General features: G+C 39.0%; 1 protein-coding gene across 11 annotated transcripts in view; it reads right to left on the bottom strand.

The window, feature by feature from the left end:
• CNOT4 (CCR4-NOT transcription complex subunit 4) overlaps positions 1–26,517 on the bottom strand; it is a 123,209-nt gene that overhangs the window by 50,831 nt on the left and 45,861 nt on the right. For 7 of the 11 annotated variants that reach the window (XM_084896582.1, XM_084896581.1, XM_084896586.1 and 4 more), the window contains exons 3-6: positions 14,974–15,171; positions 4,624–4,710; positions 3,498–3,599; positions 2,284–2,409 (exon numbers count right to left, since the gene is read on the bottom strand). In XM_084896582.1, coding sequence (XP_084752708.1) covers positions 2,284–2,409; positions 3,498–3,599; positions 4,624–4,710; positions 14,974–15,171 — 513 coding nt within the window. Of the gene's footprint in view, positions 1–2,280; positions 2,410–3,497; positions 3,600–4,623; positions 4,711–14,973; positions 15,172–26,517 lie in introns of all 11 variants that reach the window. The other 4 variants (XM_084896579.1, XM_084896585.1, XM_084896583.1 and 1 more) reach the window with 1 other exon arrangement.

Here is a 26,517-nt window from a genome sequence, read left to right as displayed (position 1 = left end):
AACAGCCACTTTGATTTTGAAAATAAAGTTTTATTGGAACAGTCATGCTCATTCATTTATGAACTATCATTTATGAATTGTCTATTATTTATGAATTGTCTATGGCTGTTTTTGTGCTATAACAGCATAGTTGAGTAACTGCTACAGAGACCATGTGGCTGAGAAAGCCTAAAATATTTATGAATTGGACATTTACAGAAAAAGTTTGGCAATCCCTGCACTATACACAATAAAGAAAATTCTGTATTTATTGTAGTAAATACATATGTAGTAAATATGTGGTAAATACATATCAGAAGACAATGTCACAAACATTATGGGAGAAGCTAGGCAAAGACTGACTGAAAACTAATCATATGTGAAAATACATTACAATGAAATTATTTTGAGTAACTTTTTACTATATGCACTGGAATGACATGTTCACTTACCTTCAGGATTGTTAATTGCTTTAAAAATGTGGTCTCAATGTTATGAAAAAAACAAAACCAGAACAGAAAAGAGAGGAAAAAACCCCCAAAACAATAAAAACAAGCAAGGGCAGGGCAATATCATCTAATCGTGCACAATTGTATAACACATACTGCACAATGCATCATTCCCTGTTCTGAGAGGGCTCTTGCCTGTTTCAATTGGATCTCTAAATATTTCATAGGATCTCTGAATTGTGAGTATACAGTAACAAAAAGAAAATTTCCTGATTTTTGCCATGATATACTTGTTCCACTTTTCTTTCTACTTTGAGAAAGTATTTTAACAAAGAAATTCTTTTACAAAGAAAATTTAAACTCAGGTAAAGAAGAGCAAGATGAAGTCTGGACAACAGTACAAAATGAATTTTAAAGTAGTTCCTAAGAAAAAATACAGTTAGATGTAGATTTTACATCTTTAACACATAACAGCCTTAAAAATTCTTTCTGCAATCAATACTTCAACAGACATTATGGTGTTCACTGGCCACAAAGAGTTCAAACTGATATTCAATTGATTCTACAGGGGCATTTCATAAAACAGTTTAAATCCCATTACAAATTAAGTTCTAAGGGATCATCCATCCATTTCTTTAAAAAAAAAATTTCTTTATTTTTCTATTACAATTGACATACAATGTTATATTCGTTTCGGGTGTCACCCATTTTCTTCTGTACAATGCTCTTTAAAAATGAGATAAAATGGAGCTTAGAAAGTCTTAGATACAGAGATTTTCATTGTAATAGTGCCTGTGAGTAAAGCATATTCCCACTAGTCAAAATTCAGTTTGAAATAGCTAAACCTTAGATTTCATCCAAGAAAGCTGCAGTAAAAAGAAAAAATAAGTCAAAAAGCACTTATTGTATATAAGAAATAAGTCATTCAATAAAGATCATAAAGACATTACTGTCAAGAAATTCCAATGTATTTAAATAATGGGATTTAATCTGCAATAATTCCAAATTAAAAAGGGTATTATTTTATTTTATTTAACAATCTGCTCTTAAAGAAATCCCTACTAGACTTCTTCTAGTTTGACCTGGAGAATGAAAGGTAGCAATCAATGCCCCCCACCTTCTAAATGAGAAGTATTCCTGCAAAAGTCCACAGCAACAATCTGAAGTCCTCATCTATAAAAGGGAAGTGCAGCATTGTGCTTTGGTATAATCCTCATTTAATATGCCGCATAGTCAACATTTTTACTTGTAAAGACATGTTTATACTAAAAACTGAAAGGAGACAGACAGAAGAGGAAATGTAAAAATGAACATAAAATAATAAACCTTCAATTTACCCTTTACAATACTTTCACGGGAGGGAGAATCATTTTATAAAAATGTGAGCTTATCAGCAATATTTGCTAGAATATTCTTCTCTAGCATGCTCTGTAAAGAGTAGAGGTTAGCGGGGGAAACCAAAAGTCATAATTATAGTATCACACTTAGCTGTCATTTTGCTGGCATTCCCCTTAAAGTAGCATTTCCCAGAATGCTTTCCTTGGTCAATAAAAGTTTGAAATGTACATTCCTATCTTGGGTATGTTTTAGCATATTAAAGACTCTGAGAAGTCCTGTAGGAAAGAAAACCTATTTATCTTCATTAACCTAGCATTTTCAAATTTAGTGGACCAAAGACCCATTTTTATTGTTACAACATAATAGCTGACATTCCATAGAACACAGTTTAGAAAATGCTACTTTAAAGTAATGCCAATTAAAAAAAAATAATAAAACCTCCACTTTAGCAATTTTAACTTATAAAGAAGAATCCTCCCTTTTTCTGCAAATTTGAGAATTCACAATACGTGACTACCTGCATTTCCTCTTTTGTGAAGCTGGCCGCCTCATCCCCCAATTCATGTAGATACATGCAGTCAGGCTTTGGACACTGCATATTTTTTAAGAAGTAACTGCAGTATTTTGTTGTACCTAGAGATGCCTGCAGGAAGGGGAGGGAAGAAAGAAAAAAGACCCAAAATGTAAAATAACACCACAATGAGAATTTCCATGTTTTGTGTTTTCACTTCACCTAAAATGAGACACAGACATAACAAAACAAGAAGTACAGCTATGAATACTAGAGAAATAAACTATTACTAGCAGGATTAATTAAAGATGATGCTCATTTGGAAGAACTAAAGAAAACATCTCAGTTTATGGGTTCTAGGACTTGAGCATCCAAATCTAGCCATCAGAAGAGAAACAAAATATTGCATGTTATGTGTGGTTAGGCAACTTAATTTTGCCATTCTTCTTCTATTTATATAAAGCACTAGAGACCCGGTGCAGAAAATTCAAGCACTGGGGGAGAGTGGGTGTGAGTCCCTCAGCCCGGCCTGCATCTCTAAAAGTCCGGGTCCTTTCAGGGGATGCCTTAGGCCCAGGGAGATTAGGCCTAAGAAGCAGGCAGACATCCCTCTCACTGTCCAGGACCCCTTGCTCCTTACTGCCTGCCTGCATGGAGGCGGGAGAGGTTCCTGCCACAGCCACCGTGCTCGCCAGCCATGAGCCTGGCTTCTGGCTGAGCGTCATTCCCCCTGTGGTAGCACACTGATCACCAGGGGGCAGCTCCTGTGTTGAGCATCTGTCCCCTGGTGGTCAGTGCACATCATAGCCACCAATCGTTCTACAGTTTGGTCAATTTGCATATTAGGGTTTTATTATATAGGATTGCTTGGTGGGACCCTTCACTCAAACATACACTGATAAATGTCCAAATATTTAATGACAACAAATTAGAACTATTATTTATTTCTGATAATAGATTCCTTTTTTACAAAATATGTAAATATAGATTTTAAAAGGTTATCCCCTAATATTGAAAATGTTTGTTCATACCTGACAAAACAGAACTTTACATAAGTCAGCAGTAAACAAACTAGCTGCCATAGGTTGGTATGGATGCCTAAGAAGCAATCTTTAAATAGCCACTCTTCAAATGTAATATGTAAATGCTAGCTACTTCTCTCCTTACTACATTTTATCCTTTCCTCTTTAAAACAAAATAAATCAAGAGGACCATATTACCTTAAGCGTTCTGCCATCTACCACCACATTGTTGACACACTGTATGGCTCTGAGTGCATCTTCTGACCGGATATAGGTTACATAAGCACTGGCACTTGGACCCTAAAATGAAAACCCACTATTATTACTTTCAAATTCAATAAAAACATTATAAAAAAATTTATCTTGAAACTTGCCTAGGAAATTCTAAAAGCCTTTACTACTTACTATCATTAATAATAATCACAATAATTATAAGTTGTAGTAGCTTTAATTAAATCATATACTAGCTCATTGTAAATCAATCATACTTAATGAATTTAATCGTTTTTTACGTACACTAAAATATGTATGAATAAAATATCATCTTTGGTAGCTCAAATGGTTAGAGTGTTTTCCCTATCTGCCAAGGTTGCAGGCTTGATTGCTGGGTCAGGACACCCGCCCAGGTTGTGGGCTTGATCCCTAGTGTGCGGGAGGCAGCTGATCAATGATACTCTCTCACTGATGTTTCTATCCCTCTCTCCTTCTCTCTGCCTCTCTAAAATCAGTAAAAATATATTTTAAATAAAATAAAATGAAACTTATGTGCTTTGCTTTCCCTGCTCTGTTTTTTTGTTTGTTTGTTTGTTTGTTTTTAAATAATCCTTGGATTGGCACTTATTCTTTTAAAGTCATCTGACAAACTTTGAAAGTTAGATTTTAAAAACTAAGATTTGAAGACACTGTGTCAAATAATGTTCTCCCCAAAATCAATGCACTTTGCACGAACAATCTGTCTGATAATAGCAGACATTTGAGGAGCATAAGAAAGATGCTCTATTAAGTTTTCAATATCTGAAAATATTAATTAGGAATCATTACCTAATTATTAGACTAACAATAGACTCAAGTTCTCCTCCCCTTCAAACAAACCACCAAATCTTTGTTTTACCACTTCCCTATTTATTCCTAGCAATTCATTGTTAAGTCTGGGAAGGGTCCAATCTATGAGCACCAAAAATTGCCCCACCCCATCAACAGAGATCACTATACTATCTAAGTACTTGGTCCTCAAGCTTTCTAATCACAAAAATAAATTTTCCTTCTGAACAGCCCAGATCAAACTGCAACCACAGGAAAGGCAAAAATCCCTATAGTTAGTTACCTGTGAACCTGCATATGATGTGCTATTATTGATGACAACTTTATGTATTTTACCAAACTTCCCAAAATATTCTGGTCGTTTTAAAACCTATAAAAGAAGAAGAAATAAGGTATAAACTCCCCATTTTCATCAATTTTATCCTTATAAAAGGTACATACACTCTTCAGTGAAAGAAAAATAACTTTTAATGTTTTCTAATAAATATGACTTTCTTAATTACAATGTGTGGTTAATCTGTAGGAAATCATCAATAAAATCTAAAAGCTATTTTTTATTGACCTACTAAAATGAAACTGAGACTCATTAAGTTTGATATTTTCTATTATGTTCTAATTTTTGTACCTATACTCTATGGGAACTTACATTTTACAATATTCTTAAACACAAAACAGATAAGATATCCTGACCATATTTTCATTAATAGATGATCCTGTAAGAAATTATTTCTCAAAACAATAACCAAAATTATGTACTAAATATAGAGATAAGAATTCAGGGACCTGAGTAGAAATAGTCTATAAATCTATTGTATATAATATATGACATACTAAAACATTATTTATGAGCTACAAATTCAATATGGTAGTGTATGTATGTATTTAGCTTCCCTATGTCCATCAATTTTATCATTTCTCAACTCTCCAATTCCCCCCCCCCCCCCTTTCCTGATAAATAATGTGTGTAAGGTGATAGATTGAGGGGCGGAGAGACAAACAACAACAGTTGGAGAAAATTTTATACATTTCTTCTCTATTACCTTCATGGTTATTTCCCCTCATATTTGTGATCATCTTATATACTCATTTAGTTTCTCTTAAAAACTTACTCCCTAAATTGTGTGTGACCATTTCCAAATGTTTAGAAAGAATGCTTTGCGTACATTTGAACAGGCATGCACAGAAAACTTTCATTGAAAGAGAGCTTATTGTTTGAAGAGATTGTAGGAATAGTAGGTCTATAGGTAAATTTCAGAAAAAGAACAGAATGTAATTTCGAGATAGGTTTAAATCATGGGAAAGGTTTTTGTATCAAGATATATACTGGCAAATTAGCCAAGTTTATATATGTTCTGTATCAGACAGAATCGAAGCCTTATGAAATAATCTATAACTGGGGTGTCATTAATTCTTAACAGTTTCCAACTTAATTAATATACAGTTGACCTCTGAGCAACACTAATTTCTTTAAATATTGTAAATATATGGGGAAATTTTTTGGAGATTTGCAATGTGAAAAAACTCACAGATAAACCATGTAGAAATATAAAAAAATAAAAAGAGTTAATGGCTATCATCAACAAATCAATAAACGACAAGGGCTGATAAGGATATGGAGAAAAAGGAACCCTCGTGCACTGCTTGTGGGAATGCAGACTGATGCAACCACTGTGGAAAACAGTATGGAGTTTCCTCAAAAAATTGAAAATGGAACTCCCAATTCACCAAGTGATCCTACTTCTAGAAATACATCCCAAGAAACCAGAAACACCAATCAGAAAGGATATATGCACCCCTATGTTCACAGTAGCACAATTTACAATAGCTAAGATTTGGAAACAACCTAAATGCTCATCAGCAGATGAATGGATTAGAAAACTGTGGTACATCCACACAATGGAATATTATAAGATGCTATAAAAAAGGAACTTTTACCATTTGCAACAGAATGGATGAACCTGGAGAGCATTATGCTAAGTGAAATAAGCCAGTCAAAGAAAGGTAAGTATCACATAACCTCACTCATTTGTGGAATATAATGAACAACATAAACTGATGAACAAAAATGGATCCAGAGACAGAGAAGCACCGAATGGTTTGTCAAACCTCAGAGAGAAGGCAGGGGAGAGTAGGGATGTAAGAGATCAACCAAAGGACTTGTATGCATGCATATTAGTATAACCAATGGACACAGACTCAGGGGCGGTGGGGGCTTGTCATAGGGGGTGGGAGTGGCTGGGAAGGGGTTGATGGGGGAAAAGGAGACATATGTAATACTTTAAACAATTAAAAAAGAAATTAATAAAAAGTAAAAGAGTTAGGTATATCATGAATGCATAAAATATATGTAGATACCAGTCTATTTTATTATTTACTAACATAAATTATACACAAATCCAATATAAAAACTTAAATTTTTCAAAACATGCAAACATAGACCATACATAATGCCATTCACAGTTGAAAGATGCACTGTTAAATCATAACTGCATAAAATTAACTGCAGCATACATTGTACTACTGTAATACTTTCCTAGTCACCTCCTGTTGCTACCGTGGTAAGCCTATTACAAGTCTGCTTAAAATGCCATGTGATGCTGCTAATCATCTCTGTTTTAGCAGTTGTCTCTCTAATACACTGCGTATCAGTAAAAAGTGATCTCTAGAGCTTCTTGCTTATTTTACATTGTGTTCAGTGCAGTACCATATACAATGAATAACACCATGGCACCCATATGAAGTGCCCCTAATGATGCTGGCGGTGCCCCCAAAAAGCAGAGAAAAATCATGTCTTTACAAAAAAAAGCTGAAGTGCTTGACATGAGTCATAGACCGAGGTCTGCAGCTGTGGTAGCCCACCATTTTGAGGTAAATGAATCCAGCATTAAGGACCATGTTAAAAAAAAAAAAAAGGAATGGAGATTTATGAGGCCCTTGCTGCAGCTGCATCAGCACTTGCAAAAACCTTGGACTTGCTGAAACCACTTTGGCTCAATGGATAGAGTGTCGTCGGTCTGTGGACTGAAAGGTCCCAGGTTTAATTCCGGGCAAGGGCATGTACCTTGGTTGCGGGCACATACCCAGTAGGGAGTGTGCAAGAGGCAGCTGATCAATGATTCCCTCTCATCGATATTTCTAACTCTCTATCCCTCTCTCTTCCTCTCTGCAAAAAATCAATAAAATATATATATATATATTTAAATATATTTTATTGATTTTGTACAGAGAGGAAGAGAGAGAGATAGAGAGTCAGAAACATCGATGAGAGAGAGTCATCGATCAGCTGCCTCTTGCACACCCCCTACTGGGGATATGCCCGCAGCCATGGTACATGCCCTTGACCGGAATCGAACCGGGACCTTTCAGTCCCCAAGCCGACGCTCTATCCATTGAGCCAAACCGGTCCTGGCCAATAAAATATATTTTAAAAAAACTCCCTGGACTTCTGAAAAATAATTTTTAACTTTTATTGAAAATGCAGCTTTTATGTGGGTACAGGATTGCTGTAAGAAAAGCATATCTATAAAATAGCAAAGTCATATGCCAACTTAAAGCAAAAGATAGGTGAAGGAGCTAAAGTTAAAGACATTTTAAAAAATATATTTTTATTGATTTCAGAGAGGAAGGGAGAAGGAAAGAGAGATAGAAACATCAATGATGAGAGAATGTTATTGATCAGCTGTTTCCTGCATATCTCCTGCTAGGGATAGAGCCCGTAACTGGAGCATGTGCTCTTGACCAGAATTGAATCCAGGACCTTCTATTCTGCAGTCCAACACTCTATTCACTGAGCCAAACTGGCTAAGGCTAAAGTTAAAGAATTTAATGCCAACAAAGGATGGTTTGATAATTTTAGAAAGAGGGTTGGCTTAAAAAAGAAGTCAAGATAACAGGAGAAGTAGCTTCTGCCAAACAAGAGGCAGCAGACAGTTCCCAGATGCCATTAAGAAAATAATTGAGAAAGGATATCTGCCTGAAGAAGTTATAATACAGATGAAAATGCCCTATTCTGGGGAACCAGCAGGGGGGAAATGCCACAACAGATATTAGTAAACAGGGAAGTAAGCACCAGGATTTAAGGCAGGAAGTGACAGGCTAACTACCATTTTGTACAAATGCATTCAATTCAGGTTTACGATGAGGAATGCCCTTATCTGTAAAGCTGCTAACCCCCGCCTTGAAGGGAAAAGACAAACACAAGCTGCCGGTCATTTAGTTGTACAAGCGAAGGCCTGGACAATGAGAACCCTTTTCTGGATTGGCTCCATCAATGCTTTGTCCCTAAAGTCAGGAAGTACCTTACCAATAAGAGACTGCCTTTTCAAGCTCTTTTGGTTTTAGACAATGCACCTGGTCACACAGAACCCCATCAGATAAACAGTGAAGATGTTGAAGTGATCTACTTGCCCCCAAACACTATGTCTCTTAACTCAGCCTCTGGGTCAAGGGTCACAAGGATCTTTAAGGCTCATTACACACAGGACTCTCTGGAAAGGACTGCCAATGCTATGGAAGAGACCCTGATAGAGCATCATAGAAGTCTGGAGGTTTCACCACTGAAGATGCATTGTTGTTATAGAGAAAGTTGTGGAGCCATCAGCCCAAAAGAATAAATTCCTGCTCAAGAAGACTGTCAAGATGTTGTACATGACTTAACAGATTTTATGACAGAGCCAATAAAGAAATCACTAAAGAGGTTGTGAATATGGCAAAAAAGAGTGAATGGTTCCAAGATATGGATCTTGGAGAAATTAAAAAGTTAGTAGACATCACATTAAAAGAATTAAAAGAAGACTTGCTGAAGATAAGTGCTTGCAAACCAGAGCCAGACACTAAGGAAGAAGATGTGCCAGAAAACAAAGTGACATTAGATAATCTGGCAGAGTGTTCCAATTATTGAAGAATGCTTTTGACTCCTTATATGACACTAGAGGCCTGGTGCACGAAATTCATGCACAGGGGTCCCTCAGCCCAACATGCATGCTCTACAATCCAGGAGCTCTCAGGGGATGTCCTACTGATGGCTTAGGCCCACTCCCCATGGTTCTCTGCTCTCTGTGGGCCTGGAGGTTTTGCTGCAGCCATGGAAATGAAGCCCCCATGCCCTGCTCTCTACTCTCCGCCGGCTTCACCATGCACCATGCGAAGAAAGCCCCAATGCCTGGCAGTGTGCTCTGTCTGCCAGGCCTGGGGGCTTCGCTGACACTGACAAACTAAGGAAGTCCATGTTCTGTTGTCCTGGCTCTGTCTGTGGGGCCTGGGGTGTTCCTGCCACCACCTCGCTAAGGAAGCCCCCAAGCCCTGCTGTCTGGGCTCTGTCTGCCATGTCTGGGGACTTCCCCGCCACTGCCACGCTAAGGAAGCCCCCAAGTCCTGCTGCCCGGGCTCTGTTTGCCGGGCCTGGGGCTTCCTGCTGCCTCTGTGCTAAGGAAGCCTCCATGCCCTGCTGTCTGGGCTCTGACCGATGTGTCTGGGGCGGATCAAAAACCCTCCAGAGGTGGATCCAGCCTCGCTGCTCCTGCAGACAGGCCGGACACTCCAGCAGCAGAGCTGAGGGGACCGGGTGCCACCATCTTGTGGCTATGGGGGCCGCCGTTTTTGTGGCAGAGTGATGGTTAATTTACATATTAGTCTATTATTAGATGGGATGGGCCTTTCTATGACACAGCTGAAACCAAGCCAAACAGTAGAAGAGGATTGGCACCATACAGAAACATTTTTAGAGAAATGAAAAAGCAAAAAAGCCCAATAGAAATTACAATGCATTTTTCTACAAAGTTACACTGTGTGTGCTTGCCTCCCCTTCCATCTTTTTTGCCTCTGCAGCCCCTGAGAAAGCAAGATCAACTCCTCTCTTCTTCCTGCTCCTCTTCAGCCTATTCAGTGTAAAGCTGATGAGGATGAGGATCTTTATGATAACTCACTTCTGCTTGATGAATAGTAAATAATCTACATATCCTAAAGGTAATAATCTCTCTGTAAAAACAGAGACATCTAATAAGAGTTATCAAATCAAGATAAAATTTCCATGAATTTACTGAAGTAGCAGATCCAAAAATGCAAAAGTAGTTTCTAATCAATAAGATTAGTAGGAGTGAAAAGAGGCAGGTAAATAAAAAATGTGCAGTGGCAAGAGTGCCTTCTGGTTAGGAAAAAAGGCAGAACGGAAAGAAAGAGAGAAGGGTTGATGAAAAGTTGTGGTGGCATTCAAGGAAATGGTCAAAGGTGAAGTGGCATTATGCCTGCCAGGAGATTTAAGTGCTAGCTTAGAAAAAGAAAAAATTGGCCCTGGCCAGTTTTACTCAGATAAAGTGTCAGCCTGTGGACTAAAGGGTCCCAGGTTCAATTCCAGTCAAGGCACATGTCCGGGTTGTGGACACGATCCCCTGTAGGGGGCCTGCAGGAGGCAGCCAATCAATGATTCTCTCTCATCATTGATGTTTCAATCTCTATCTCTCTCTCCCTAACCTTCCTCTCTAAAATCAATAAAAAATATTTTTTTAAAAAATTTAAAGAAAAAGGAAAAATTGGCTGCTAGGGATTATTCATAGGTCTAAGATGAGCTCTCTCCTCTTTTTTTTTTTTTTTTTTAATATATTTTTATTGATCTCAAAGAGGGAAAGATAGAAACATCAATGATGAGAATCACTGGTCAGCTACCTCCTGCACAACCCACATTGAGGATCGAGCCCACAACCCTGGCATGTGCCCTAACTGGGAATTGAATTGTGACCTCCTGGTTCATAGGTTGATGCTTATCACTAAGCTACTCTGGCTGAGCAAGTTCTCTTCTTAATATCTCTTACTGAAGAAGTGTTTTCCCATATGAATACTATTTTTTTTAAAAATATTTTATTGATTTTTTACAGAGAGGAAGGAAGAAGGATAGAGAGTTAGAAACATGGATGAGAAACATGGATCAGATGCCTCCTGCACACCCCCCACTGGGGATGTGCCCGCAACCAAGGTACATGCCCTTGACCAGAATCGAACCTGGGACCTTTCAGTCCGCAGGCTGACGTTCTATCCACTGAGCCAAACCAATTTTGGTATTCTATATGAATTCTAGACCCATACTTTTGGCTTCAGAAAGAACCTGGTCTCCTGAAAATCATGTAGCCCACTAATGCCATCATCCCTGGACCTAGGGTCCTAGTAATTCTTGACTTGTCACTATACTTATTGTCAATGGTAGAGCCTTCTTAGCAAAATCTCCCTCACTTTCTCCTCCTTGATACATAATAAACTCACAATCAATAAACATTTATTATTCTCTCTAAATTGAATTTTATAAAATCAATTTATAAAGGTTAGACTCCTTAAATTTCCTCTTTCTGGGATCATTAGCTTACTTAGCCAAGTCTGATGATTCCCAACTTCCTTAGTATATTCGTTACAATCCACCCTCTGATTGGAATCATAATGAATATTACTCCAAAATATTTTCAATAACACTTAGGCAAATCCCCAAAATCCAGCTCTCTCCTACTGGCTATCAATCAGCTTCCATCTGCCTTCCCATTAATCTAATATATCAGAAACTAAAAATTAGTAGATATATATTCAAAGGTATAAGGACTAACGTTATGAGTTCAACATTACCCTAATAAAGCTGGTGGTAGAAGGAGAGAAAAGATGTAATAAACAAAAGAGTTAAGATCTCCCCTGTCCAGCCGAAACCGGTTTAACTCAGTGGATAGAGCATCAGCCTGCCGCCTGAAGGGTCCCGGGTTCAATTCCGGTCAAGGGCATGTACCTTGGTTGCGGGCATATCCCCAGTAGGGGACAAGCAGGAGGCAGCTGATCAATGATTCTCTCTCATTGATGTTTCTAACTCTCTCTCCCTCTTCCTTCCTCTCTGTAAAAAATCAATAAAATATATATTAAAAAAAAAAAAATCTCCCCTGTCCACAAACAAATAACAAAGAACCTGGTCCATTATTTTCTTTTCATCAAATTCTTCCTCTTTCCAGAAAATTGGCTTGAAATGAATGAGTAAAGAATGATGATACAGGAGAAGCCAAGATGGCGACATAGGGTAGACACCTGAATGCAGCCTACCACAACAAATTGAAATTTAGAACTGGAAAAAAGGGGAAACATCACCCTGAAGCGCCGGACAGCTGGCTGAGAGGAAGTTCTACCATCTGGGAAGGAGAGAGAAGGCACACTGAACCTCAGGAACTGTGAAGGTGCAGAGAACTGTGCGCGCGAAAATGCAGCTGCCAGATTTCCCTGCTGGCTTGCTTGCGGAGCGTGGAGAGGGCAGGCTGGGTTCCCTACTGGCTTACTCCCTGCACGAGGAGAGGGCACATAGCTAATTCGCGGCTAGCTTTCTTGTTCAGGAGGAAAACAGAAGCACCCTATTGCTCTGAAAGTCAGCCCCAGACAGGGAGAGGCCAGACTGTCAGGCAGTGGGCAGAGATCTCTCGGAGGTGTGTGAAGCCAGCAGCCGTTACTGTGGGACTCAGAAACCAGACCCTCGTAGGGAGGGGCTGATCTAAGCTTGTCTGCACCACCTGAGACTCCGCCCCATCCAAGCGGAGCACAGAAGCCCTTCCAGTGGCTAGCTTTCTCGTTCACCACGAATAGGACTCTCCTAGGGAGGGACAGACAGGAATTAAAGCTTGTCTGCGCCTATACCAAAGAGGTGCACGCGCTTGCAACTAATCTTGTGGGATTCACCAAAGCTTGGCTGTGCCACCCCGAGACTCCGCCCCTTTCAAGCAGAATACAGAAACCCTCTTAGCTGAGACACTTCTGATCCTCATAGCCAATTGGCTTGGAGATCAACGCTTCCCAGTGATACCAACAACAAGTAAGGCTTAACAACAAGACTGCACACACGGCCCACAAAGGGCTACACCAAGACTGTCCATCTCAGGTTACTAACTGGGAAGCTGACCCACTCAACCATATAGGTCACCTTAGCACACAAAGTCACCCTACCAACTCAGGGAAGCTGTGAAAATGCCAAGACAAGGAAACAGATCACAGACAAAAGAAATGGAGGACAAGAAGCGACTGGATATAGAGTTCAAAACCACGCATATGAGGTTTTTCAAGAATTTCCTAGAAAAGGCCGATAAAATAAAGGAGAACTATGAGGATATGAAAAGGGATCAACTAGAAATAAAGAATACATTGTCTGAAATAAAAAATATTATACAGAGTCCTAAAAACAGAATGCAAGATCGCAAGAATCAAGTCAAAGATTTGGAACACAAAGAGCCAGAGGACACTCCTCCACAGAAGCAAGAAGATAAGAGAATCCAGAAAGTTGAGCATAGTGTAAGAAACCTCTGGGACAACTTCAAGCGAACCAACATCAGAATTATGGGGGTCCCAGAAGAAGAGAAAGAGCAAGATACCGAAAACATACTGGAAGAAATAGTGACAGAAAACTTCCCCCACCTGGGGAAAGAAATAGATTTACAAGTCGAGGAAACGCACAGAACCCCAAACAAAAGGAACCCAAAGAGGACCACACCAAGACACATCATAATTAAAATTCCAAGAGCAAAAGACAAAGAGAATATTAAAAGCAGCAAGAGAAAAGCAGGTAGTTACCTATAAAGGAGCACCCATACGATTGTCAGCTGATTTCTCAACAGAAACCATGCAGGCCAGACGGGAATGCAAGAAATATTCAAGGTGATGAATAGCAAGAACCTACAGCCAAAAATACTCTACCCAGCAAAGCTATCACTCAGAATCGAAGGCCAGATAAAGAGCTTTACAAATAAAAAAAAAGCTAAAGGAGTTCATCACTGCCAAAACAGAATTATATGAATTACTGAAGGGGTTCTTTAGGAAGAGGAAGAAGATATCGATAAAAATTATGACCAACAAATATGTAACTATCAACAAGTAAAACTGAAAGCCAAGGGAATTAAAAAACCTGATGAACAATATTAACTGTTGAATATAACAGAACCAGAGGTATGGAAGGGGAGTGAACTGACAATTCTCGGGGAGAAGGGGAGTGGGGGGTGGGGAAAGAGTCTGAACAAAAACTGTGCATCTATGGATGAGGACAATGGGGGGTGGGGAAAGAGCAAAGGGTGGGATGGGAACCTGGTGGAGGGGAGCAATGGAGGGGGAAAAAATGAGGAACATTTGTAATAATATGAACAATAAAGATTTATTTAAAAAAAAAAAAAGAATGATGATACAGTATAACAACAGTTTTATAACTGTTTTATAAATAAGAACTACTACTGGGACAAGATTTAAAAGAATACAGATCTCTAGTAAGTTCATGTAAATGCATCTCCACTGTTGGTCCTTATAAAGCTATAGAAAGTAGTTGAGTCACATGTTAGCATTAACAGCAAAACATAACTATTATCCAAGTTTCAGATTATTAACACTAAAGAAGACTTTAGAAATCTAGTACAACTGCCTAGTTTTACAACTGAAGAAAATGAAGCCAGAAAAGATTTTAAAACCTACCTAAGATCACAACTAGTTACTGGTTTCTTAGTGATTATTTTAAAATATTTCCCATTTTCTCCTAAGTTTCAATATTTTTCGTAGAATTCTGCAGTTGGGCAGGGTCAGCTTCTTTCCCAATAAGAGAAGCAAAAAGAAAAAAATGTCAAGTTGAGATAAAAAGTAAAAGAGGACTTACCTCTGGGTCTGCTAGGCGCTGAGACAGACCTACGACAAAGACGAGGTTTTTTTGTACAACACGTACACTTGCCAAATGTTTACGATTTTCTGAAATTTTCTGTTTTCTCTCATTTTGTTTCTGTTTTTTCTCATTCTTTATCCTTTGCAGTTCTTCCTGGGAGAGTGGTTTATAAACTGCTGGGTCTTCTGGATATGGCTTTGAGTATAAAACAAAGAAGTTAGCATTAAATAAAAACTATACAAATAACAATTATCAAATTCTGAATAATGGGTAAGTGGTTATTTGTTACATTTTTCCCTTTTCTGAATCTCTTAATTGCTTAAAATATTTTTATTTAATAAAATTTAAATGTTAAATATATATGTATAAGTGAAAACAAAAAATACTCAAATTTATGATAACATATTAATAATGAAGGCAATTAAGAAAGTGAGATTTTGTCATAGCAGGTTTGGTTCAGTGGATAGAAAGCTTTGGTCTATGGACTGAAGGATCCCGGGTTCCATTCTGGTCAAGGGCACATGCCTGGGTTGGGGGCTCGATCCCCAGTAGGAGGCATGCAGGAGACAGCCAGTCAATGTTTCTCTCTCACCATTGGTGTTTCTATCTCTCTCCCTCTCCCTTCCTCTCAGAAATAAAAATACAAAACAAAATAAATGAGATTTCCCTCTATGTTCCTCAATTTATACTAATAATATCTTAAGGTCTCCAAAAACCTTGTTCTCAAATATTCAGGTATATCTTGTAAGATATAAGTACCCCATATCATTAGATTCCCACTTTAAAAATCTGAATCTATTTGGTCCTATTAGGCATACTCCAACTTACTTTTGAGTGAAAAGCATACATAATGGTAAACTCCATAATTTATCTGACTTTTGCATGGCCTAAGAACTTTCAAATATAATGTCAGTACCACACATTTTAGGACCTCAATAAATATGTGCCAAATGAACACCAAGTTAATCTCGAGAATTGAAATTTTAGTGCTAATTTTCTTTTTTAAAAAAACCACACATAACAAAAACTTATTTTAAAATGGTCTCTTATTTTTATTTAGGGAACCAAATGATTAATGATCTATTACAGTAAGTCCAATATTTTAATCAATGATGTAACTATTCCCCATTTAAGTTTTCTCCCTCTTTCCTCCACTCACCTTTCTGTGCTTAATAATCTCCTTTCAAATCTTTATCTGCCCAAATGATTTTAATCCCATGAAACTATGAGCTACAAAGGCATAAATATAAAAATGAACTACATATACAGCAATTAAAATACCTTTCCATAGGTTTACTTAAATTTTTCATTTGCACATGATAAAGTTGTTTTCTACCACAGGATTTCTAGCTAGCTCTTTTTGAAGTGTTTATCACTAAATTAATTTGAAAGCTGTTGCTCTGCACTAACATCTAAAGTGATAATTGTCTCCATCAGTGGATCAAACATGTGCATTGCTCCTATCCTAGTTCCACTTCAAAGTGTGGTCTATGCACTGCGTTTTACCAGTCTATGATAAGAAAAATACAAAAGTTGAGAATAAGCATTTGAAAGCATTTATAACAATTTAAGATTGCCACAAATTTATGGAATCACCAGTGGACCATGCAGAATGTCTATCAGTGTGGTTATTATTAAACTTAGGTGGCTAATCACAGGACACAAGTTTGGAACCAGGCATGCATAATAGGGCCTTGTATTGGTCCTCAACAAACTTGGGGCATGGGAAGTGTGTGTGTGTGTGTGTGTGTGGGGGGGGGGGGGGGGGGAGGTGGTGGGTGGGGGTGGTTTACAGTTTCAATTCTGATTCTTCATCAAAGATAGTCTGAAAAACACTGATGTAACTTTTCTGATACTCAAATTCTTCTGTAATATGAAGGATTTGACAAGTACTCAAAGTTTTTTTTTTCCCTTTGCTAACATTCTCTGATATTATAAAATCTTGTTAAAAGAATATGCAAAATAATGTAAAAGCAGAAAATGCATAAACACACACACAAAAAAGGAGGCTTGATAAGTACCAAAATCAAGTTGCAATATCAACTCTCATCAAGTGTATTACTGATGCAACACTGGTTATCCTAGTCTTTCTTCTGTGTTATTGCAAGTTTTTTTCAATGAAAATATAATTCCATTAAGCTTCAAAGTCAACTCTAATAGAAAAACACTGCCTCATAATGTAAAAAAACAACAATATAAGAGTACAACAAGACAAATTAGTTTGCTATGATTTACCCTCCATAATATCTCTTATTACTGCAACTTATAGAAAGTTATACTAGCTTTTTTCATCTTAATGTATTTGTGAAACTACATTTCTGTTGATAGACATATAAAATATGCTTATTTACTCTAAACAGAAAGGCAAATATACAAAATCTTATTGGCCTTAGGTTGCCTAAAGTTTTATAAAAAGTTAGGAACACATGTAATCCATGATGCTTCCTCCTGCACACATGCACCATAAATATCTATTCTATGAACCCAATGATAGAAAATTAATAAGCTTATATAAGGAGGTGAGGAAAGGAAGTAGACCAAAGATGAAAGATGAAGCATGATTTTAATAACTGCAGAAAAAGAATGTGACTCATGAAGTGAGTAACAGTAGTACTAAAAATAAATAAAAAGAAAAGTACATCTGGTCTACTTTTTGACTGAAACACATAAATTAAACTTTATTTTCTAGGAATATAGTATCAAATGAAAAATTACAAGCAGAAATTTTTTCTTTAAAGATACTACTGTGTATTATGTATCAAACTAATGCTAAATAGGGTGTCTGTGAAGAAGCATTATTAATGTATAAAATATTTTAATAGATAATTTGTAGTCTCTAGTGTAATCACTTAATTTCTTTTATATGTCTAGTATGTTCCCATTTTTATCCCTAATGTATATTTGCATGTGTCTTCTCTTTACTTTCTAATCAGACTTGCCAAAAGTTCCATTATTTTATTGGTCTTTTCAGAAAACAAGTTCTAAACTTTATTGAAATACTGCTTTTCTTCTACAGCAGCGTTTTTCAACCGCTGTTCGGCGGCACACGAGATGTTGCCTGGTGTGCCGTAGGTGCAGACAAGACAAGAATTTTATAATTTTTCACTATTTTGTTTACTTAATATTTCATAATAAAGTAATTATAAAACACTTTATTTGTGTTTATTTGATTCCTATTCAAGAGAATTACTTTATATATAGTCAATATAGGCACAGAGTTAAATTTTTTAACATTTTCTAATGGTGGTGTGCCTCGTGATTTTTTTCATGAAACAAGTGTGCCTTTGCCCAAAAAAGGTTGAAAAACACTGTTCTACAGGGTGTCCCCCAAAATTGTATACACACTTTGAATAATTATTAATTCCAATGGGTTAAATCTGAAAAGAAACATCAATTGAGCGATCGAAAAATGTACATGTATACTTTTTTAGGACACCCTTTATCTCACTAAATTCTGTTTAATCCCTATCTTAATAAATCCCCATGTATTTATTCTTTTTCTGCTTTCTTTTTTTTAAAAATATATTTTATTGATTTTATACAGAGAGGAAGGGAGAGAGATAGAGAGCTAGAAACATCGATGAGAGAGAGTCATCGATCAGCTGCCTCTTGTACATCCCCAACTGGGGATATGCCCGCAACCAAGGTACATGCCCTTGACCGGAATCGAACCCGGGACCCTTCAGTCCCCAAGCCGACGCCCTATCCATTGAGCCAAACCGGTCCCGGCTTTTTCTGCTTTCTTAACCTGAAAATAAGTTCATTTACTTTTGTTCTTCATTTTTTTTAAAAATGCAGTCACAGCTCTAACTTTTCCTCTTGCTAAAGGCAATGAAAAACACGATAAAAAAAAAAACCAAAAAACTTTAAATCAACATCTAAAAACAATAATGATCTGCAATAGAGAAGTTGCAAGCCAATTTTTGGATGAGAGTCAAAATCCAAAGAGAAAATTAAAAAGTTTAAGTAACAACAAACAGGGAAAGAGGGACAAATGGAGGAAAAGGGACAGCATTCAAAGCTGAAACCAACTAACCCTAGAGAAGATATGCACCCTGGAAACCAAAAGTCCTTTACGCTTGGCCTAAACCACATGTGTCAAACACAAGGCCCGCGGGCCAAATCCAGCCCGCCAGGCCTTGCAATGTGGCCCGCACCGTGCTGTCATCACTGCACTCCGCTGTCAGTTTATGACACTGTCAGTTTATGACTGTTCAGTAAACCATTCGGCCCGCGATTTAGGCTGGATTTTAGATTTTGGCCCCTTCTCTGATTGAGTTCGACACCCCTAGCCTAAACAAAGACTTTAATGCCTGAAACATCTCTGATGCCAATGAATATAGGACCCCCCCAGAAGTCAAATCAAAGCCTCTCTGGAGGATGGCAAATCTACTCTGGACCTTGGAGAACCAGGAAATAATTCAAAGACAACAACAAAGAAGCAGGCATAGGAAACCACACATATCCTAACATAGAAAAACTCAGGGTTCATAAAGACTAACTGAAGGCTCGACCAAATACCGGAAGTCAGTCCTGCAGACAGTGCAGGGTGGTGACACTGATTGCCACTGGTGCAGCCGTGGTGATCCAGCACAGACTGCCAAGGGGCTGCGGATCAGGCCCGGAGAGAGGTCCAAAGAGAGAGGCAGGGTCTGATTTGCAGCCTCCAAGGCAGCTGTTGACCAGCTGTTGCCTCTTTTACTCTGGGCTTCCTCAGCAGCCACGCCTCTGTTTCTCTCCGGGCCTCCATGGAGGCTGCTAATTAGCCCAATCTCTCTGATCATGCCTGGAGATAGGCTGGAGACACTGACTGGCATAAAAACTGACCAATCAGAACCAAATCTGGGTCAACTGTGAGGAGCTAAAGGCTGCCTAGGAGGTGGAGCTTTTGATGCTGACTGGCATAGAAACTGACCAATCAGAATCCAATTGGCCAGCAGAGGAGGGCAGTTGGGGGTGAGATCAGGCTAGCAGGGGAGGGCCGGTAGGGGCGATCAGGTAGGCAGGCAGAAGCAGTTAGGGGCGATCAGACAGGTGGGCAGAGAGGTTAGGGGAAATAAGGCAGGCAGGCAGGCAGAAAGGTTAGGGGTAGTCAAGCAGGAAGGCAGAGTGGTTAGGGGCTATCAGGCGGGCAGGAGAGCAGTTAGGGGCAACCAGGCAGGCAGAGTGGTTAGGGGTGATTAGGCAGGAAGGTGAGCAGTTAAGAGCAATGAGGCTAGCAGGCAAGCGGTTAGGAGCCAGCGGTCCTGGATTGCAAGAGGGATGTCTAACTGCTGGTAGGACATCTCCTGGATTGCGAGAGGGTGCAGGCCGGGCTGAGGGACCCCTCCACAATGCACAAATTTCCTGCACCAGGCCTCTAGTAAAAAAATAAAGTTAACATGAATGATAATCAGCAGGAGCATTCCTCACAGGCCAGCTACTAGAATTATTTGACACATATTTTAGAACAATGCTTATCTGTTTAAATAAATATATATAACAAATCAAACTGTGACCCCCTGGTTCATAGGTTGATGCTCAAACACTGAACCATGGTGTCCAGGTGCAAAACATTGTTTTAATAATCTTTAAAACTCAGAACAATGATAAACCTTATTCATGAACTAGATAAGTCAACATTTTTAAGATGTCATTTTCCCTCAAATTGTTCTGTTTATCAGTGCAATCTCAATTAAAACTAAGTAGACTTTTTGTACAAAATAATAAACTTATTTTAAAAACTTATATGGAAATGCTAAGGACTTACTGTAGATACTCAAAATAAATTATCTATTTATAGATATCTATATACTAGAAATGTGGTTTACAAAATTCATGCATGGGTTGCATATCATTGAGCCCAGCCTGCACCCTCTCCAATCTGGGACCCTCGAGTGACATCCGACTTCCCATTAGGCCCAATCCTAATCCAAGACTTCTGGCTCCCAACTGCTCACCTGCCTGCCTTCCTGATTGCCCCTAACCACTTCTGCTTGCCAGCCTGATCACCCCCTAACTACCCCCCTTCCAACCTGATTGATGCCTAACTGATCCCTACCAGCCTAATTGATGCCTAACTGCCCTCCCCTGCAGGCCTGATCACCCCCCTAAAGCCCTCTACTGCAGGCCTGGTCACCCCTAACTGCCCTCCCCAGCAGGCCTGATAACCCCCAACTGCCCTCCCTTGCAGGCCTGGTCCCTCCCAACAGCCCTCCTCTGCTGGTCCGATTGCCTACAACTGCCCTCCCTTGTAGGTCTGGTCCCTCCCCTGCTGGCCATCTTGTGTCCACATAGGGGCAGCCATCTTTGACCACATAGGGGCAGCCATCTTGTGTACTGGAGTGATGGTCAATTTGCATATTACTCTTTTGTTAGATAGGATAATCGCCCCTAACCATTCTGCCTGCCTGATTGCCCCTAACTGCTTGCCTGATTGTCTAATCATCGCCTGGCCAGTAGCTATGGCATGCACTGACCACCAGGGGCTAGACGCTCAATGAAGGAGCTGCTTAGCTGCAGTCACTTAGCAGTAGTGGTTTTCAGGTGACACACCTCAGAACTAGAGAGAAAGGAGTCCAATTCCTTGCAATTCCTCTCATACTCCGGGACCCTTAAGGGGAAGTCAGAGAGCTGGTTTTGGCCTAATCCCTCAGGCCAGGCCAAGGGACCCCACTCGCTCTGCAGATGCTCTTCAAGCCGCAGGCTGGGAAGGGACCACAGGAGGTTGATTCCATGACATGTCCAGCACACCTTGCCTGGTCCTGCCCCGCTGGCCACCACCTGGGGCCACCTGCATTAGTCCCTGCACCGAAGGGACTAATTTCCTTTCAATGTGCATGAATCCATGCATCAGGACACTAATAAAAAGAATAACAACATTGAAAGATTTATTATACTATATTTGAAGCCTAAGAGTAATTAGGACAGCATGGTATTGACATAAGGATAGATGTAACTATCAATGGATGGAATACAGACTCTAGAAACAAATGTACATTTTTATGGGCAACTGATTTTCAAGAAAGAATCCAAAATCATTGAACAGTGAAGAGATAGTTTTTTCTAGAAATAATGCTATAACAATAGGATATCTAGATGGGGGGGGGGGGGGGGGGAGAATCTCAATCCTTACCCCATATTTGAGCCATTGTAGTATAACGTGACTACTTTTCCTATTCTGTACAAATATTTTGTTTCTATAGTTATTAACAGTGTTTTGTCTGATTATATTTCCATGTGTTTATTCAACAATCAAATCTCCTCCAATTGCTGCAATGGCCTCACAAGACATTTCTTTTGAAAAATATCAAGTATTCTTTATCAGGGGCACAGCTGTCATCTTTTCACATTATCCAAGAATTCCATTGCTCCTCTGATCTGTATAACTTGTCCTATGTATTGTTCTTTCTTCTTCATTCCCTCATGTTGGTGGGGCATATCCTCTAGTACAGTAGAGTCTCCTGAGAGTGTGTATGAAAAGTAAAAAAAAAAAAAATTGAGACCTTTCAGGTCTTTTTGTGTACCTTTTTCTCACACTTAATTAACACTTGACAATATATGGAGTTCAAGGATGAAAATAAATTTCCTTCAGAAGTGTCTATCTTGCTTTTGAGAAGTCTGACATGATTCTGATTCCTGGTCTTTTATGTATGACCTTCGGAAGCTTGCAGAATTTATCTTCAGTATTATGATATTTATAAAAAAAAAAAAAAGTTTGTGCCCGGCACTTGATGGAACTTCTTAATCTGGGAAAATGTTTCTTTGGTCCTAGGAATATTTTTCAATGATATTTTTTTTTTACAATTTTCCTTCTGTAATACTAGAACACAAACTTATTTAGTATTTGATCTCTTAGATTGATCCTCAAATAAAGCTATATCTTTTCTCAAATATTCTATCCTCATTGTAGTTTTGCACTACTTTTTAAGAGCTCTTCTCAACTTTATCTTCTCTTTCCTTAATTTTGCTATCATATTTTAACTGTCAATCACAATGCTTATTGTTCATTAAATTTTTAATACTATCCTGCTGCTGTTTCATAAATGCAATATCTTCTATTATTTCTGAAATTAAAATAATGCCTTTGCTAAGGTCTTCATTTATTTGGCCAGTCTGATTTCCATGTGAGTCAATGCTATATAGCACTATGTCAGTATACCACCTGTGTTCCCACATCTGCTATCCCACCATGTATTTTTCTCAGAAATGCTGCACTAAAACAACATACACAGGCAGTCCAAAGAAACACCAGGTAGCCTATGCCACTATTTAAGAAAGCACTATGTCTGTTTGATCCCATTAGACTCAACAACTAGCACCAAACAGAAGCACTAAACTCTCTTGGTCTTTAAAACCTGCCATGTCTCTGCTTTTAAAAGCTATTAAAGCAAAGAGGCCCTTTCTACTAACAGGCAGGTTTCACCTTGTGAGCCAAAATCAGAAGCTTACTTAAACTAGCCCCCTACCTGCATCTCCAATTTTATTTAATTATGCCAATTTGGTACTTCAAAGTGACTTCTGCAGGCTCTCTCCCTGCAGAGTTGGACTAAAGGAAATGGTAGCTTCTTGGTCCTCTCCAGGCCTCTATCAACCCTGATGGTTTTCCTCTGTGTTAATACAAACACTGAGGCTGGTCCCCAGAGAAATAAATACTTGCTGGTCCTTAAAACAGGCAGCTTCACAAATATAGTGTTCAGCACATTCTCTGGAAAGGATAAGCCAGATCTCAGTCTCTAAGACTCTGTGTGTGGACTACATTGTCTGCTTTCCATGACCCACTCCAGCCATGAGAGAACAAGAAGCAAGGTCTAGTAGTCAAGAGACGAAGGCGAGAGTCTGGAAGCTGTGGTTCCACTAAGCCTACAACAACAACAACAAAAACTCTGCAATTTTACTTTTTTTTTTTTTTTTAAAACAACCACCACCCTGATAATAAATAAATAAACTACCTCAGTTAAAGATTATAACTTGGAGATCCAAAAGGAAGTCAGCTAATATTTCTTCTATCTGGATTTTTTCTATAAATGTTAGAGTCTTGGCACTCATCCTTAGAAAATCAAAATTCTATTGACCCTCTCTTTCTTATGACCTCATGACAAATCATTATCTATATACTAGAAGCCTGGTGCATGAAATTTGTACACTGGAGGAGTGTCCTCAGCCCAGCCTGCATCCTCTCCAATCTGGGACAGCTCAGGGCATGTCCGACTGCCCACTCACAATCCAGGACTGCTGGTTCCTAACCAATCGCCTGTCTGCCTGCCTGACTTGCCCTAATGACTTCTGCCTGCCAGCCTGATCGCCCCCTAACCACTCTCCTGCTGGCCTGATGCCTAACTGCTCCCCTGCAGACCTGGTCACCCACAAATGCTCTTCCCTGCTGGCCTGGTTGCCCCAATTGCCCTCCCTTGCTGACCTGGTCTTGCCCCCAACTGCCCTCCCCTCCCAGGCTGATGGCCTGCAGCTGCCCTGCCCTGCCTGCCTGGTCACTCCCAACTGCCTTCCCCTGGCAGCCTGGTCACCCCAAACTGCCCTCCCATGACAGCCATCTTATGGCAGCCATCTTGTGACAACATGGGGCGGCCATCTTGTGATGATGTGAGGGTGCAAGGGCCACCTAGGCTTTTATTAGTGTGTGTATGTGTGTGTGTATATATATAAAAGCCCAGTGACCGAACAACGGAACGACCAGAAAGGCTATGACATGAATATTCCTATTTATTCAACAGTTTAACTCAGGAGCTGCCCCCTGGTGGTCAGTGCACTCCCACAGTGGGAGCACTGCTTGGCTGACTGGGATGAGCAGCTGCTCACTGCTGCTAGCAGGCCCAGGATGAGGCCGTGTCTCACCTGAGACAATCCAGACTCTGGCCTGACCCTACCAGCTGATGCAGGCCTTCTAAGATGTGTTCTAGAAAGAGCATGGGGAACTGGCATAGGCAGATGGCAAGCGGGGATGTGACTGTAGACCTCCCGGGGAGGCTGTCCTGATGTCTGAGGATCCTGGAGCACGGCTGCCCTGAACATCCCCGATGATGTCAACAACCTTGCATCACACATCAAGGACATTCACTGAGTGGCTTTGGGATGCAAAGCTCTCCGCCAGATTCCTCCAGGACACAGAACATGCCTTTACCCAAGACCTTACCCAGAAATAGCTCAGACTAATTTCCTCATCCAGCAGTCAGGTATTTCTCTCTCATAAGTCTTTAGAAAGTTGTCATTATTCTCGATACTCTAAAATTTCACATTAAAATAAATAAAAATAAAATTTCACAATTATATAAATAGTTGTTGATCTTTTTCAGTCATCTTGCTTCATACTCACAGAGCCTTTTTAAAGATAACTACTTTTCATCATGAGAAATTTTTTTTAGTTCTTTATTTCTCCCTATTCATTCTTAGTTCACTGCTGCTGAAACTTCTCTTAGCAGATTAGAACCAGATCTTTGTGTTGCTTTACTTTTCTTTCATGATTTCACTTTATTTTTTTTTGCACTATATTTTGTAAGAAAATACTCAGCAAAATCTTCCAATTTACTAATTTGATCTTGAAATACATACATTCTGTTCTTCAGCCATCTATAAGATTATACATTTTCAACATCTCTAAATATATTTTTTAAATGTTCTTTCTACATGAATGTCATTCTCTCTTACCCCTTTGAGAAGTACCAATGACACTTTTAAAGGGTTTTTTGTTTTGTTTATTTACTTATATTAAGTTCTTCTACTTACTAACTTTTGTTCTCTTTCATAATGTTTGTTTTTCTGAAATGTCTGTTGAATCTTATTTGTTGTACATGTTTACATATAAGGATTCTGTCAACCAGTCTATAAATGCTATTTTCTTACTGCAGGATGCTCTTTCATGACTGTACAGAAGAGAAATTCCTGGACAGGGTATGTTAGTAATTCATCTTCTGACCATACGCAACCCAAGTTCCTCCAAGGTATTTCTATCCCAAATTTATAATCAATGTTCCAGCTAGAGAGCATTTTCTCTCCTATGTGGTGTAAAAGTTGGGATGGACTCATATGGTGCTCAAACCCCATACTCAAACAACTACACCGATATTTTTCCTAGGATCTTGAAGCACTGCTATTCTTACCTTTTTGTTTTCCAGTTTTTCCTGAGTATGTTTTTTTAGCTAATGCTTCTTTATTGAAATTGATCCCAATGACCTTCTGTCCTTCATATTCCTCACACTCCCTTGTTTTTCCAGGAAGACACACTTTATTGATAACCAGCTTTGCTAAAGTTAGTTTTGTTTTAATCTTTAATTTTTTTTATTTTTTCTCCACTTTCTAGGGATTTGAGGTAATTCTAGGTAATCCCTTAAAATTGAAATGAATTTCTTTGCCATTTCCCCAAATAAATTATCATTTGGTCTTTTATTAAAACTCTACTTCATAACCATACAGAGAAGGAGAAAAAGAGAGAGAGAGAGAGAGAGAGAGAGAGAGAGAGAGAGAGAGAGAGAGAGAGGGAGAGAGATAAATGTCATGAAGTCAATCACATTCACAGCCTTAGAGTTTTGGGTTATCCTGAAAGTTAAC

This window comes from Pipistrellus hanaki (assembly GCF_964339955.1).
Source record: "Pipistrellus hanaki genome assembly, chromosome: 10".
NCBI lineage: Eukaryota > Metazoa > Chordata > Mammalia > Chiroptera > Vespertilionidae > Pipistrellus > Pipistrellus hanaki.
This window is presented reverse-complemented; position numbering and strand designations above follow the sequence as displayed.